Source organism: the organism of the source record quoted next, unplaced genomic scaffold (assembly GCF_019419815.1).
Source record: "Pyrus x bretschneideri cultivar Hongxiangsu unplaced genomic scaffold, Pyrus_bretschneideri_v1 Contig86, whole genome shotgun sequence".
In the NCBI taxonomy this organism is placed as follows: Eukaryota; Viridiplantae; Streptophyta; class Magnoliopsida; order Rosales; family Rosaceae; genus Pyrus; species Pyrus x bretschneideri.
This window is the reverse complement of record NW_025999827.1, coordinates 1,455,362-1,469,954: the sequence shown is the minus strand read 5'-3', so window position 1 is coordinate 1,469,954 and position 14,593 is coordinate 1,455,362. Positions and strand designations below refer to the sequence as shown.

General features: G+C 36.1%; 1 protein-coding gene across 1 annotated transcript; it reads right to left on the bottom strand.

The window, feature by feature from the left end:
* Positions 1 to 8,004: 8,004 nt before the first annotated feature.
* LOC103931784 (lanC-like protein GCL1) lies at positions 8,005 to 14,353 on the bottom strand. The gene is made up of 5 exons (XM_009341312.3): positions 13,993 to 14,353; positions 13,627 to 13,826; positions 11,696 to 11,807; positions 9,002 to 9,472; positions 8,005 to 8,489 (listed from the first exon to the last, which is right to left on the bottom strand). Exons 1-5 carry the CDS (start codon positions 14,137 to 14,139, stop codon positions 8,148 to 8,150), a joined length of 1,272 nt encoding a protein of 423 aa, XP_009339587.1. The 5' UTR covers positions 14,140 to 14,353; the 3' UTR covers positions 8,005 to 8,147.
* Between the last annotated feature and the right edge of the window lie 240 nt (positions 14,354 to 14,593).

Sequence of the window (14,593 nt, the reverse complement as noted above, 5' to 3'; positions counted from 1 at the left end):
CAAAAAAAACAAAATACATTTCATAGAATCTCTTTAGTTTTGAATTATTTCAAGGAGAGACAAAAACTCAAACCCTAACAAACCTAACCCAAAAACAAGCAAACCAAAATTTTGAAATTTTAGCGGTGCTCCCAATAAACTTGTTACTTAACCAAAACAAAACTACAAGCTGACACCACCTAAAAACCTTCAAATTTATTTTAGATCCGTGAAAATTAATTTTTGCACTTTTGCAAGATCGACTTCAAAACTCATGAACTTTTACAAGATCAGTTTCAAAATTTTTCGCACATCCACAAGATCATTTTCAAAATTCCAGCACTTCCATAAGATTAGTTTCAAAGTTCTAGCATTTCTGCAAGATTAATTTCAAAAAATTTAGCACTTTTGCAAGATCAGTTTCAAAATTAGCATTTCTGTAAGATCAGTTTCAAAATTTTCTGCACTTCCTTAAGATCAATTTCAAAATTTCAGCACTTCTGCAAGATCAGTTTCAAAATTCCAACATTTCTACAAGATGAATTTTGAAATTTGGCACTTCTTCAAGATCAGTTTCAAAATTTCAGCACTTCCGCAATATGAGTTTCAAAAATTTCAACAGTTCTGCATGATCAGTTTCAAAAATTTGGAACTTCTGCAAGATCAATTTCAAAATTCTAGCACTTCTTGCAAGATTAGTTTCAAAATTCCAGCATTTCTGCAAGATCAGTTTAAAAAATTCTCACACCTCTGCAAAATCAGTTAAATTTCAGCATTTCTCCAAGATTAATTTCAAAATTCCAGCATTTATGCAAGATTAGTTTAAAAAAAAAAATAGCGCTTCTGCAATATCAGTTTCAAATTTCCAACATTTCTACAAGATCAATTTCAAAATTCCTTCATTTTTGTAAGATCAGTTTCAAAATTCATGCATTCAAATCAATCAAAACCTCAAAATCAAATACTTTTAAAAAAAATACTAATAAAAAATCCCAATAGTTCTTAAAAAATATAAAACAAACACTTGTAAGTTTAGGAAACAATATGAAGGAGAAGCAAACGAGGGAGAGAGCACTCAGAGAAGTGGGAAAAAGAAATAAGAGAGAGAAGGAATGAAGGAATGAAGGAATGAAGGAGCAGGAAGAGAGAGAAAATGACGAAAAAGAAAAAAGAAAAAAAAAACAATACAAATAAGGAGATAGAGATAAACATTTTAATTATATAGGGTAAAATTGAAAATACAAAAGAAATTTAAAAAACAATCATGACATCACATATCATATAGATAAGTTTTGTCACTCTTTAAAAAAATAAAAAAAATAAAAACTTGGTCTCTCTAAAATATAGTCTTATAATTTGGATGTATATGTAGTTATTCATATAATTAAATGCTATAGATTCCCCCTTTTTATGTGCCTTGAGAGAAAATTTTGTGGCAAAGGAATTAAATATACAATCCCTTTAACTCATAAGTTTATGTCACTTAGTATCACGATCTAGTAATATTTCTCTTCATTTGTAAGTGAGAAGTTTTAAATTCGATTCTTGCCAAAGACGAATTTGAATTATATTATTGCTAGCCTATAGTGAGGCTAGCCACCCCACTCCCTTTAGAATAGATAATATCATTTGTTCAAAAAAAAAATTGAAGAAGTTTTAAGTTCGAATTTCTACAAAGAGGAATTTGAACTAAATTGTTGCTAGTTCATTGTGAGGTTATTGCTCACTTCGTCATAGATAATATCGTTTGTTAGATAAAAAAATAAAACTAAAAATAAAAACTAAGAAGTTTATTATATTACTGGATAGTAATTTGACACTTTTAACAAATGTTAATGTTTTTAAATTATTTGACTTGATGAGATTGTGTTCTCTTAATTGTATCCCCCTTTCTAGAAAGATCGATTGAAAGGCCAAGGGTAGTCCACGCGTGTCCTTGAGAGGATCACAACTGGAGTCCATGATCATCCATGCAAGCATACCTCCTCCAAATTCCAATTAAAAAAAATTATTAACACTAATTAAGTTGGTGGAGTCAAGGATCATCCGTGAGCACATATTCCTCTACAACATCATTACGTGTGGAAAAATGATTTATTAACACATAAGCTAGTGGAAGCGTGATCCTTCTAACTTTTGCAAATAACAAGCAATCGCCAATAATAACTATTTCTGGAAGGCACGGAGCAATGGTACTTTTCTATATAATATTTTATTAGTTAAATAAAACGAAGAACATTTTCTTAATGACAAACGCAATGTTGTGTTTCTTTTAAGTGCAAATATAAGGATAGTATAATGGCACAAGTAAAGGTGTCGAACCACAAGAACTGATTATAACTCTACAAATTGCTAGCTTTATATGAACCCTAACTAAGCAATGAAAATGAAAATTGAATTTAGATTTTTGTTTTGAAAGCTAAGGTAACTTAAAATGCAAGACAAGATAAAGATGAATGATAGATTGATTCAGAAACGATGGGAACGGAACTAGGGATACCGATTTCACCATTACAAGAGTCAATTCCATGAAAATTAAGTCAAAACACATTCAACTATCCAATCTGTAACTAGGGTTCGTTTTACTTATTTATGATCATCCATTTGATGTGTGGTTGTGATCAAATACTCCTAATCTGCAACCTAGTTGTGATGTTCATCTTAGATTAGCAAGTAAGAATCCATGAAGAACAAGAAGACTTCAAAGAGCCAAAGAAATCACATGGCAGGATGTATGCATAGCAGTTTCTTCATTCATTTACATGTCCACCAAGATTAAGCATGACGTGTACTATAACCTTGATCAAATAATTCATAAGCAGCCCTAATGGTGATCAAACATTAAGATTAACAAACAAATTATACTATAAAATCAGTGAATGAAACAAGAACACAGATTGGTAATTTGAATACTTTAACTTAATAAAATAGAGTAGGTTTGCAAGGCTACACCGAATTCCCCAACTATGAACTTAATTACACAACATGATTGCAAAATATATAAATATCAAGAACAACATGAGTGAAATTAAAGTTCATAGAAGAAACCCCCTTGAAGCAATTCTGATGTTGAACTTCTCCAAGAACAGCGCGGCTGCGTGGTTTTTTCGGTGGCAGCGGATGGCGAAGGGAAATAGGGTTTTGTTTCTGGAAGAAAGGCCAAAGAAAGAGAAGAGAGAGAGCTTTGGGCGACTCCCAAGGGGGGCTTGTGTAAAAGTGATCTGAAACCCTAGTATTTAGATGCTAAATGGGGCTGCAACTAATTGCAAGGTGATCCCAATCATTAAGCCAAAGTTTTGAACGTTTTTCCTTATTTGGCTCCTCTAAATCATGTTAGATATTCCAATTCCTTTCCCATTTTGCTCTTGGTCTCCTAACTAGCCAGATTCACTTTGGATTCTTTATTTGGGCTTCAAAACAAGTAACAACTTTATTTTGGCTCCAAAACAGCCACTAAACTTCTCTCCACGTTTGAATAAGGGTCAGCTCCAAAAATGGCATGTATTCACTTCTTTTGCCTTCAAATTGATCATAAAGTACATGTAACTGCACACTAACACAAAATAAGGTAAAATGCAATTAGTTTAACTCAAAAACATCACAAATAGACTAGAAATGGATGGTATAAATGCATGCAATGTATGAGTTATCACACAATTGAGTACCTCTCCCTGTATAATCTTGATAATGGCCTTTGCAAAAGTTTTGGGCTTTATATCTTTCTACCAAGCTATCAAGATTATTGCTAGGTTAAATACCCTAGACCCAGCTGGACAAAGGCCCAAGGTCTTGTTATCGTATTTAAACGAGTAGGCCTTATTATATATAGAAATAGTCCATTGTAAAGTCATAATTTTAGTTTTTAGGACGTGTTTGTTTACCCTTCCTAAGCTTAACTGGAGTAGACTGACTTAGCTAAGAATATTAATCTGTGTTTGGTGCAAGCCAGGACCGAGTTTTTTTTTTGTGGGGGGGGGGGGGGGGGGGGGGGGGGGTGGGGGAGCTCAGAATTGTTCCAACTAGACTTTTCATTTGCTGGGCTTAACGAGGTCGGGCAAAAAGGATGGGATTGCTAAGACCAGCTCTTCGCATCATCATCGTGATGAGGCTTCGAATTCATCATCTTCCACAAATCCCCAACCTACAGCCATTAAGCTTTTCTTCTATCCTTAGCCTGTAATCAACCGATTCAGTAGCTTCATCTCTCACACAAGCCCTGCCCGCAACTCCAGATCCCGCACCACTGATCTTCGTGTCCTCCTCGAGGCCACCAAGCGCTCTGCTAGGAAGATGCGTCTGTAACTTTGTCGTCGATTTGTAGAGATCAATTGAAATCATTTTGCAGATCCGACGATCCGAGCCTCTTTAAATTGGGAAAAAAAAAAAAAAAAAGGGATTTTTCTATGTTTGATTTGAAGAGAAAGTAAATTAAAAAAAGAGGAATATGGGTTTTAATTGGAGAGAAAGCAAATGAAAAGAAGAGAAAGTTTATGGGTTTGATTATTAGTGGGAGCAAATCTGGTCTTGCGAAGAACAGAATTCAAACCAAAGAAGAAAAGTAAAGGGACTGGGGATAGAGAGTCAAATAAAAAAAAGTGTGCATTAATAATAAAAAAAAATATTGATAAAATGAATTAAAAATGACAAAAAAATATTTTAACTCTAAAATAATTTAGTTCGTGATTTAGTCTGACACTGCACCAAATGATTCATTATCCTTATACTACTTAGTCCATGTCAAGCTAATTCAATTTAGTCCCTGAAATTAGTCAAGTCCGAGATTGTTCGTTGCAACAAATGCACTCTTAAGTTTCAAAATCATCACTGTCATTTTTCATGTTTTTATCTATACAAATTTCCAGGAGGATCCTCGCTGAATCCTTCAATCACATATGTTCATCGTACATTGTACGGTCAGATATCATTGTAATTTTTTTATTTAAAATTGAATATAAATAGTATTTGACAAAAACTAGCCGTATGATACATGATAAACTAATATGATTGGAGGATTCCTGAAATCCTCGCAAAAAGATCCGGTCGATCATCCTCTCTCCGCCACTTTAATCCTTCCGTCTACTCTCATAAACTTTTATGTTGCTTGCTTACATGGCATGTGTGTGGAGACTCCCAAGTCTAATGATATGATGCCACATGAAAATATTAAATAAAAAACCTAATGTTTTAAAATTAAGAAAACAAAAACTAAAAAAGAGTAAAGATTAATTGAAACTCGAGAAACAACAAAAGGACGGAGTCGGAACCACCATCCACCCTCCATCCCTCCCTCCTTCCCACTTCAGTACAACAAACACCACCCCTAGCCACCCATCCACCCACCACCACCCCCGAGCACCCCCCAATATCGCAACCCCACCTCTTACACGGAAGAAATTCAACCAAAAAAGGATTAAAAATATTCAGATTCCAAAAGCAAATAAAAAGTTTGGAATCAATTGGGTAGAGATAGTCAAAAGATGAAAAATGAATTCTAGGGGAACCCAATTGTGGAGCCAAAAATAATACAGAAAAATTATTGAACTGACTTGTGGAGTTTTGCTCACGAGTGACGAAGATGCACACGACCCACATTCATTCTGCACACGGTTTAATTCTTAAGAAGACCTGAAGTTGCCAACTACGACTTCTCCAAACTTTCATGCCCATGCCAAGGAGGTATTAAAGATCGGATTAATAGTCACATCCTATCTTTAAAGCTTTCTTTATTGAAGGCCAACTCAATAATGAATCAGCATCAAATCCAATCAAGGATTCCACGAGATAATTTCAAGATATTATTAATTAAATAATATCTTCAGGATTATTTCTCAAGTGGCTGGCTATGTTCTAATACATCCAACAAATGACACATCAACGGGATGTCGAAAAATGGCATGGCAATCCCTATGCATGTGGCCAGCTATCTCCTTATAAATGGGAGCATTTTTGCTTACCTCGCTAAACTTTGGTGTATGTTCACCATACCAATCATCTGACACATGTCCTTTCACTTAATCTTGGTTATTTTTTTTTTCAAAATTGAAATAGTAACATTTAATGTGAAAGTTCACTGGAGTTAGGTGAAATGATACATGGCAAATGATTAGGTGTATGGTGAGCATACACCATAGTTGTGGTGGTGAACAAAAATCCACCCCTAATAAATACCTCATTCTCCACCAAATTTTGGTAAGTTTTTGCTACGCAATTAAGCCCTAAGACTCTCTCTCTTTTCAGAAAACCTGACTTAAGCATCGAAGATCCATTAGCCAAACTCCCCTCGCTCCATTACATGGACTCGTGGCTTTGGTCTTTGATCAAAGGTGTTTAATTGTTTTGAAGGTAAAATTCGTCAAGAATGCAGATATCGGATTTTTGCTACAACAAATCAATACTTTCATTGCGAGCTTGATTTAATTCTTGTAGAAGGCTCTTGCAATTCCTTTCGAAATTTCTTACCCCTTGATTTTCTCACATGCTCATAGTCTCTGAATTTTTTGATGAAAAAAAAAAATTATTTGATTAATCTTTGAAGAAAAAAGACAATGACAAGAAATTCTGAAACCACGATAATAAAGATGTTAATTGTTCCAACGTTCATATCTAATGAAGAAAAATCCGCTCAAGAATCTCGACACTCCGCTCCAACTGAATCATGCAAAGTCTATGAAGAGGATATCGCCTTTGACTAAGGTGCAGAACGTGAAGGCTAAAAAGGAGAAACTTGACAGGAAAATGAAGTTCATTCCCAAGAAATTGTAGCAAATTCATATCCCACTCAAAAAAATCTTGGCTATGGTCGGTGAAAGAATCACAATCCTCTTGGATTCATTCTCTGATCATCGGAGGTTCAAAGAAAGTGTTGTGATTGTTGGTAAGAGTTAGCTCCATGCTCAAAGATGTCTTCTTTTTTTGTTTTTTTTTTTTTTTTTTTCAAAGAATTAAAGTAGAAATTTGGTAATTTGAAGGTTTGGAAGGCTAGAACTCTCGAAGAGGTTTCCTATAACATAGAAAAAAATTTATACATGAGGAATTGGAGGAGGAATTTGGACCGTCTCACCTCGAGATTTGTGTGTTTGGCAGCGAAAATAGCTTGGTAACAGAAAAAGTGGCTCATCATTTCTTGTACACATGCGAAGCAATGTCTCCCATCATTGTTGTCACTACGACATAATTTTCGAGGTTGCGCATTTGAATTTGGAACGTCTCTACTACTTTGCAATGATAACGAGGCCAGATTGCAAAAGAATCTTAACCGGTATGTATTTTGATATATTCCATAAGATATGGTCTTTGGATAGCTATCCATCCTCAAGATGAACACCTTTTTAGATACATAGTTAGGGGCAATTATGGGATAAGGATTTTCTAGGGCCAGAGGAAGGTGGATCGGAATACGTACACAGACCCAACATCTCCGATCAGATTAAGTTACTCAAATAGACCACCGATCCCACCACATCCTACTGTGCTTCGGAAAGGTAGGCTCTTCACCCAGATTGACCATTCTTATTCCACAAGATACGAAAACCTTAAGGATCAGACGGTTTCCTATATTCTTGGAGATTCTTGCAACCTAGAGATTGACATGCACTGCAAGTAATCACATCTCTAAGAGGACATAATATCTAATCCTAGATTCCTCTTAGATTATGCCAATTTAATATGGATTCTATATCCTAATAGATCCCTTTCCCAACGAATATAAATACCCTCATCTAGGGTTTTATCTTTGGTAACGCTTTCATAACGCACACTTTATTATCTTGCTCACTACTTGAATCTTAATACCGCTTACTAACTTGACCGTCGAAGAATCTTTAGTAGATACCTTATTGGTACTTTAGGTTAATCGTGGTTGTTTGTTCTTTTATAGGTAGTCGGGTTTGCCACAGGTCCTCTCTCATCTGCGGTGCTTAAATTTAGTTCCAACATGTCGTATACATTTACATCAAAAATGAAAACAACGAAATAGTTGTCAAACTGTGCCTTAACAATTAACATCCTTTCCACCACTGATTCCTCTGGCAGCAACTTCGTCTTATAGATACTCTCACAACAAAACAAGTCGGGCCTTAGTATTAAGGTGTCTTACTTGAGTTCACATCTATATATACATGTCAGGCTAGAGTCATATACTAATAAATCTCATAACTTTTCACAATTTATTACAGTTCATAACCCGGAAACCTAGAATTTTCGGGCACATGAAGATCAAACCAGAGGCAAGCTGTTCCAGCAAGACCTTGAAAAAGAGAGTAGCCATATTCGACCCCATGAGTGCGCCCTGCAGTCGAAAACTCTCCAGCCTTATGATACAAGAAGCTTGCAAATGCCTTTGCTCTCTCTTTGTATATGCTCTCTCCAGTCAGACGATACAGAGAAAGGAAGGCATAGGCATTCCCAGCCACACCGTCAGCAAGTCCTACCTTCTTCAGTAAACCGTTCTTCCACACAACTTCTCCTGCTTCTATTGCAGCATCACGAAATTCCCGATCACCTGGAAACACCTGAAGAAGAAAGGACAGGAACCGCTGTTAACTCATATTCTTGCAGACAGACAGAAAATACACACGTACAATGACCTTCTTTTTGGGCTAGAAAAACTTTGAGGATTTGGGATATATGTGAGAAGGTCGAGCATCACAAATAACTCTGAATGCATCTTGCAAAAAATTTAAATAGGTAATCGACAGACATCAACACTTTGAAGCTTGCTAAAGGAAAATGCTTCAGAGATTATATTTTCGGCCCACATTCATACACCGTTAATTTCTCTCCAAAATAACAGAAGTTTGGTTACCACATCAATTTCATTTGATCACTGTTATGGTAAAGGCTCATGCACTATTAGTACTAGCTCGTTTTGTTATAATTCAACAAGCGTTGTACATGATAGTAGCATCGAGGACTTACTCAAACAAAGTGAATACTAGGTCTCACTAAACTAAACGATCTTTGACTACCCACTGTGAGAATTGCATTAAGAAGAGTAAATTTATGAAAGAGCCACCACACGAACCTGAGATGCCTTGCACAAGGTTATGGCCATGCCAGCTGCACCATGAGACCACTGCACAAACTTGTCTCTAGGGTTTCCTTCACTTGAGGGGTAGTTTCCACTATGAGGGAACCTATTAGCCATCATATATCTAAGAGTTGCCTTCACATCTTCTGCATCCTCATTACAAAGTGGGAAGTGAAGCAGCACTTGCAAAATTCCGGCCATGCCATTGGCTGCCCCCAAGTACCTAGTCCCGTGCCATCTGTACATAAGCGGGCAGGACGGGATATGAGATGCGCCCGCCCTACCACCAGCTAACACAGCAACCACAACAGGCATTAGAAGATCACTTGGTAACTTGTCATGTCCAAGATACTTGTTTATGAACAAAGCTGCCCATAAAAACCCAGCTCTCCCGTAGAGAAGATCGTACGACATTCCAAAACCACCTTCCTCTGGCCCAACAGACAAGGCCTTCTCTTGTGCCATCTGTACAAAGTCAACCAAATAGGTATTAGCGAGGGAAAACAATGCAGAAGCTACAAATACGAGATTTTTTCATGTAACTAATTCACCACGTCATATCTCAACTTTTTTTTTTTTTTTTTGTCTTGAATATGGGAGTTATCCCAACAAATTGGTAGCAGACTAATTTATAGACATGTAATCTCACTTTCTGTTAGGGGTGAGCATTTTAGTGGGTTAACCGACCAACCTAACCGAAATGATCTAGCTTACTTGGGTTGGGTTGGGATCTCAGCTTTAAAAACTATTTTTGAGTGAAAACCCGACCAACCCGCTTATTAATAGGTAGGTCACATTGGGTTAGAATATTATTAACCCGATTGAAACTGACTTATTCATAAAATTAAATTCTTTAGCATACTTATACTCGATTTGAATGATGTAGTGTCATAGGTGGTGATTCTATACCACCAAATCCACATAATTTACATGTAATATAACATTGGCCTTGAATATTGGTCACTCGTATTCACAATAGAACTAAGAAAAAAATGCATTATGTCCAGCCCGTGGAACCCGTGCAACCCAACCCGCCTAAAATCATTCGGGTGAGTCGGTTTGTCTATTTACTTGAGTAGGTTTTATGGGCTCCAAATATACCAATCCAAACTTTTAGAGATGACGGATGGGAGTGCAACCCAAGCCGAACCAACCGATGCCCGCCCCCCACTTTCTCAAAAATAAATTTCACATGTTTTTAGTAGAGCACACAAAGAAAGTCATATAAAAACGAAAATCTCACCATCTTTTGTCAGGAAGTTTTTAATTGAATTTCTAAGTAATGTCATGTGGCGTCCAACCAACTCTTAAAACCGCAAATATGTTTCCACCTATCTACCTAAGCCTAGGTCCACATCAGGAAATTTCACATTGACCGCACGGGGTCAAAAGACTTCCACTTTTGTAGACGCGTCCACATATAATTTGAGAGTTTTGTTATTGGTACTCTAAATTATTATGTACACTATTTTTATTGTTTTAGTTTCTTTTTTTTTTTAATAAATTTGTAATAATATCGATAACAACACTAGAATTTTTTTTTTTTTTTTTGAACAAACGATATTATCTCTACTAAGAATAAGAGAATGAGCTTAACCTCACAATGGACTAGTAATAATGTGGTTAAAATTCGATTTTGGAGAGAATTGAACCTAACACCTCTCACTTACAAGTGATGAGAAATATTACTACACCGTAGTACTAAGTATTTTTAATGAATACGCGTGAATTCTAGGGTCCTCATTTGAGGTTGTGAGGATTCCTTAGTGCAAGCACTAGGTAAATCCCTAAACTGTTATTAATTAGCTCTCCTTTGAAGGATGCATATGACTAATTCCAAGAAAATACAATGACAAATTACAAGAACACAACCTAAAAGAAAAGCCAAAACTTTGATTAGACTTTCGAGGCAATCACTCAACTATTTCACAAAGTAGATGCTCCAAAGTCCAATTAATTAAAGAATTAAAACAAAGCAAGTTAGGTGATAAGGTTGTTTGGGAAGTTGAATAGAACATTGGCACATAGTTGGGGTTCATTTTCCGTACAACTAACATATCGGACTTTTGATGGTTTTGGCGAAAGAATATATATTTTTAAGAAAAGAGAATCAAATCAACTATTCTCCTTCAATCGATCTGATTACTTATTTTTAGGTATTTGATTACTCATCTTAAGGGAAATCTTGCAGTTTTTCGATTACTTATGTGTAAGTAAACGCATGGAAACGTTAAGTAATGAAATGACTAATGTACCCATATTTTAGTAAACGCATGGCACTCAAGAATTTAAATGATTCCAATACCTATTTTTAGTAAGTAAACATGCCCTTAAACATGTAAATAGACACTATTTGACATTGCTAATGAACTAAAATTTCTAATTAAACTATTCCATATTTGATAGGACGGTATTATCCACATACTCTTTTTTACCTTTTACACATCATTCTCAATTTTTGATCGTTGAACCAAATAAATCGAAGAGAATCAAAAAAAAAAAAAAAAATATTAACAAAGTAAAAAATAAAAAGAGATGTATAAATAACAACATCCATCTCGAGGTGAGTAGTGCTTATTCCAGTTCTGAGATATTTATCAAGTAACTATCCAAAACCAAATCTGAGAGAGAGAGCTTCACAATACTAATAAAAGGACACAGATGGGAATATGAGTTGGATATAAATACCTCAAGAAACAGGTTCAAATAGAGGCCACATCTTTCATGGTCCCCAATCAAACTAGCCACCACAGCTCCTAGGGCGTACACTCCTCCCCTACCACATAAAAAAGTCACGTGCCTGCATAAAAGCGACATTGCCAATCAATCAAAGTCACTGCTTACTTAATGACATTCGATAGTGATATCACACTCATTTCTCCTTCTGTGCGATCTATGAATCTCTTTTGATTTATTCAAACTGCGCATCCCCCTTAACAATAAAAATGGTTGTCGATTTTAGCACATAGGCATAAAATTTAAAACACACTAGATGAAATGAAATTTATATTTAAAATGTATCACATAACATACATTTAATAGTTGAGGACACCCAACCCCCAACTCACAAACCCAACTCATTCACACATTACTCATTACAGGTAATAGTACGGAGACCATCAATTTATATTATATTTTGTAACTCAGATGACGTGATTAATGATGATTGAATTATTACTTACAAATAATATAAGTTATCATAGTTTACCATAAGATTCTGTGTATTCTACGAGAGACGCGTTACCTATATCATGGCGTCTGGTCTAATTATACATTTGACACATATAAGTTTCACTATATGTAAGAAGAGAAATGCTAAGGAGGCTTTCACAAAAATAGATCTCTTTATAGATTCTCTGTCACCATATGTTTTTCCATTTTATAATGTTGACACAAGAATTAACGTTAAATTATAAGATGACAGAGAATCTATAGAGAATTCTATTTTGAAAGAATCTCTTTAACATTTCTCACTCGAACTGCCGCATGTTTGTTCCATGAAGGTTTCTCACTTACTTCTTTTTTGTTTTTCCTTTCATAAAAGGTCACTTATAATCGTTTGTTAAAAATAAAAAATTAGGGTAAATGACAAAAAACTACCTTAATTATGGATCTCACGACACTATTATACCTCATCTTTTAAAATTGACAATGTCATACCTCATCTTTAGAATTTGATCCAATGTTATATCTTCCATTAGTTTGGCGTGAATTTCTCAGTTAAATTTGACCCGAGAACTATTTTCTATTAAAATATTATTAAAAACTAAAAAAAATCATTTAATATTTTTAAATATTAAAATAATAAAAAAAAGTTAAAAAACAAAAAAATAAAAAAACCGTCAGTTCGTCCCCTTCCCCCTTCTTGCAACCCAGAAAAAAAAAAAATCAATTTGTCTTCCCCCCCCCCGCACTCACCCTTAGTTTGTCTTTCCCCCTCCCCAACCCCACCCCCACCCTCCTCTCCCCCACCTGAGCCCAACCTTCAACATTTAACAAAAAAAAAAAGAAAAAAAAAAAAAAAAAAAACCACAAGCCATCTTCATCTTCCCCGACCCCTCTTCCTTTCTTCTCCCCTCCCATCTTCCCTAAACCCTCCACACCCACCCTTGCACCCACAACCTGCAACCCAAAAAAACTCATATTCAATTGAGGTAGAATCGGAAAATCTTCGCCAGGCCGATTCCGCAGGTAGAGAAACTGGGCGCGGAAAAAATGGGGGGAATGGGTGTGGAGGAAAGAGGGTGGGTGCGAGGTTAGGTGCGGGGAGAAGAGGGGGTGGGGGGAACACAAATTGGTTTTCTTCTTTTTTTTCTTCTTTGCAGGAAGAGGGAAAAAGATGAAGATAAGGAAGAAGAGAGAGAAGGGGGAGGGAACGAATTGAGTTTTTTTTTTTTTTTTTTTAACTTTTCCTTATTATTTTTTTAATAGAAAATAGGATCCGCATCAAGTCATATCAACGTTTAATTCAGAAATTTACGCCAAGCTAACCTAAGGTACAATAATAGACCAAATTTTAAAGATGATGTATGACATTATCAATTTTAAAAAATGAGGTATGATAGTGTCGTGATCAATAATTGAAATAATTTTGTGTAATTTATCCTAAAAATTATTACCTGCTGGACGCAGGTGCGACGGCCCCGCACTTGTGGACGATATCAGCGCAGAGCAGCAAGTCCTGCCGGTTACCGGTGGCCTCATACGACCTCAAGCACGTAAAAGCCGTACCAAGGAGACCCGTATACACTGTCGGATCCAAAACCATACCCGTAGGCGTACCCGAACCATGTCCTCCTTCCCATGTAGCCTGCACCACCTATATTCTCAAAACCAAAAAAAAAAAAAAATTAAAGCTTTAATCTTTTAATCTTTAAAGAGCTGGGAAATTATAAGTAAGATTTTAGTTGATTAATTAATGATGGAGCTAATTAAGCAAGATTAGTTAAAAGTAAATAAATTGAAGAACTGAGGTGAATATGTACCTGATCCTTGAGAGCCACCGCCGCTATGAGAAAAGTCCCGCTCGGAAGTGACAAGTTCGGAGCCGTTGGATCAACCAAATCCACCCGTTCCTTGTTGGCATCTTCGTGGTCCTCCGGAGGCAACGCAAACTCCACTCCAAACGACATGTCGTTGCTTTCTCTCTCTCTGCTCTTGATTTTCCTTGTCGAGTATGGGTTTGAATTTAGGTTGGGAGAAACGCGCGTACAGCGGCAGATATGTAGAGGGGAGCGGGGAGAGGGAAATGTGTTGAGGTGTGATCGTATGGAGTGGCGGTGCACTGCGGAGATATGCTTCCCCGCGTACCGCTTAAGCTCATTGCCTTTTAGGATTATATTATATTACCGTTGGATGCATGTGATTCATGCTCCTCTTGCAATTTGAAACCGAGGTCTGCAACACGTAAGTCCTATTTTTATTAGAGAAATAATTCTATGGGCGTAGATTTTTGTGTTTTTTTGATACAATAATAAATCAGGGGTCGGTGGATATGGTTTGTTGTGGGGTCCAGATTTCGAAATAATTTAAGGACGTAGTTTCGCATGATTTTCATGTGATGTGAATTGACAATTAGAGGGGAAA

Excerpts from the sequence above, each read along its gene's own strand:
- LOC103931784 (XM_009341312.3), bottom strand. The coding sequence starts at position 14,139 with ATGTCGTTTGGAGTGGAGTTTGCGTTGCCTCCGGAGGACCACGAAGAT. Across the intron at positions 11,808-13,626 it reads GTCGCACCTGCGTCCAGCAG|GCACGTGACTTTTTTATGTG; the intron begins GTAATAATTTTT and ends GCTTTTATGCAG. Across the intron at positions 9,473-11,695 it reads ATTTGAACCTGTTTCTTGAG|ATGGCACAAGAGAAGGCCTT; the intron begins GTATTTATATCC and ends GACTTTGTACAG.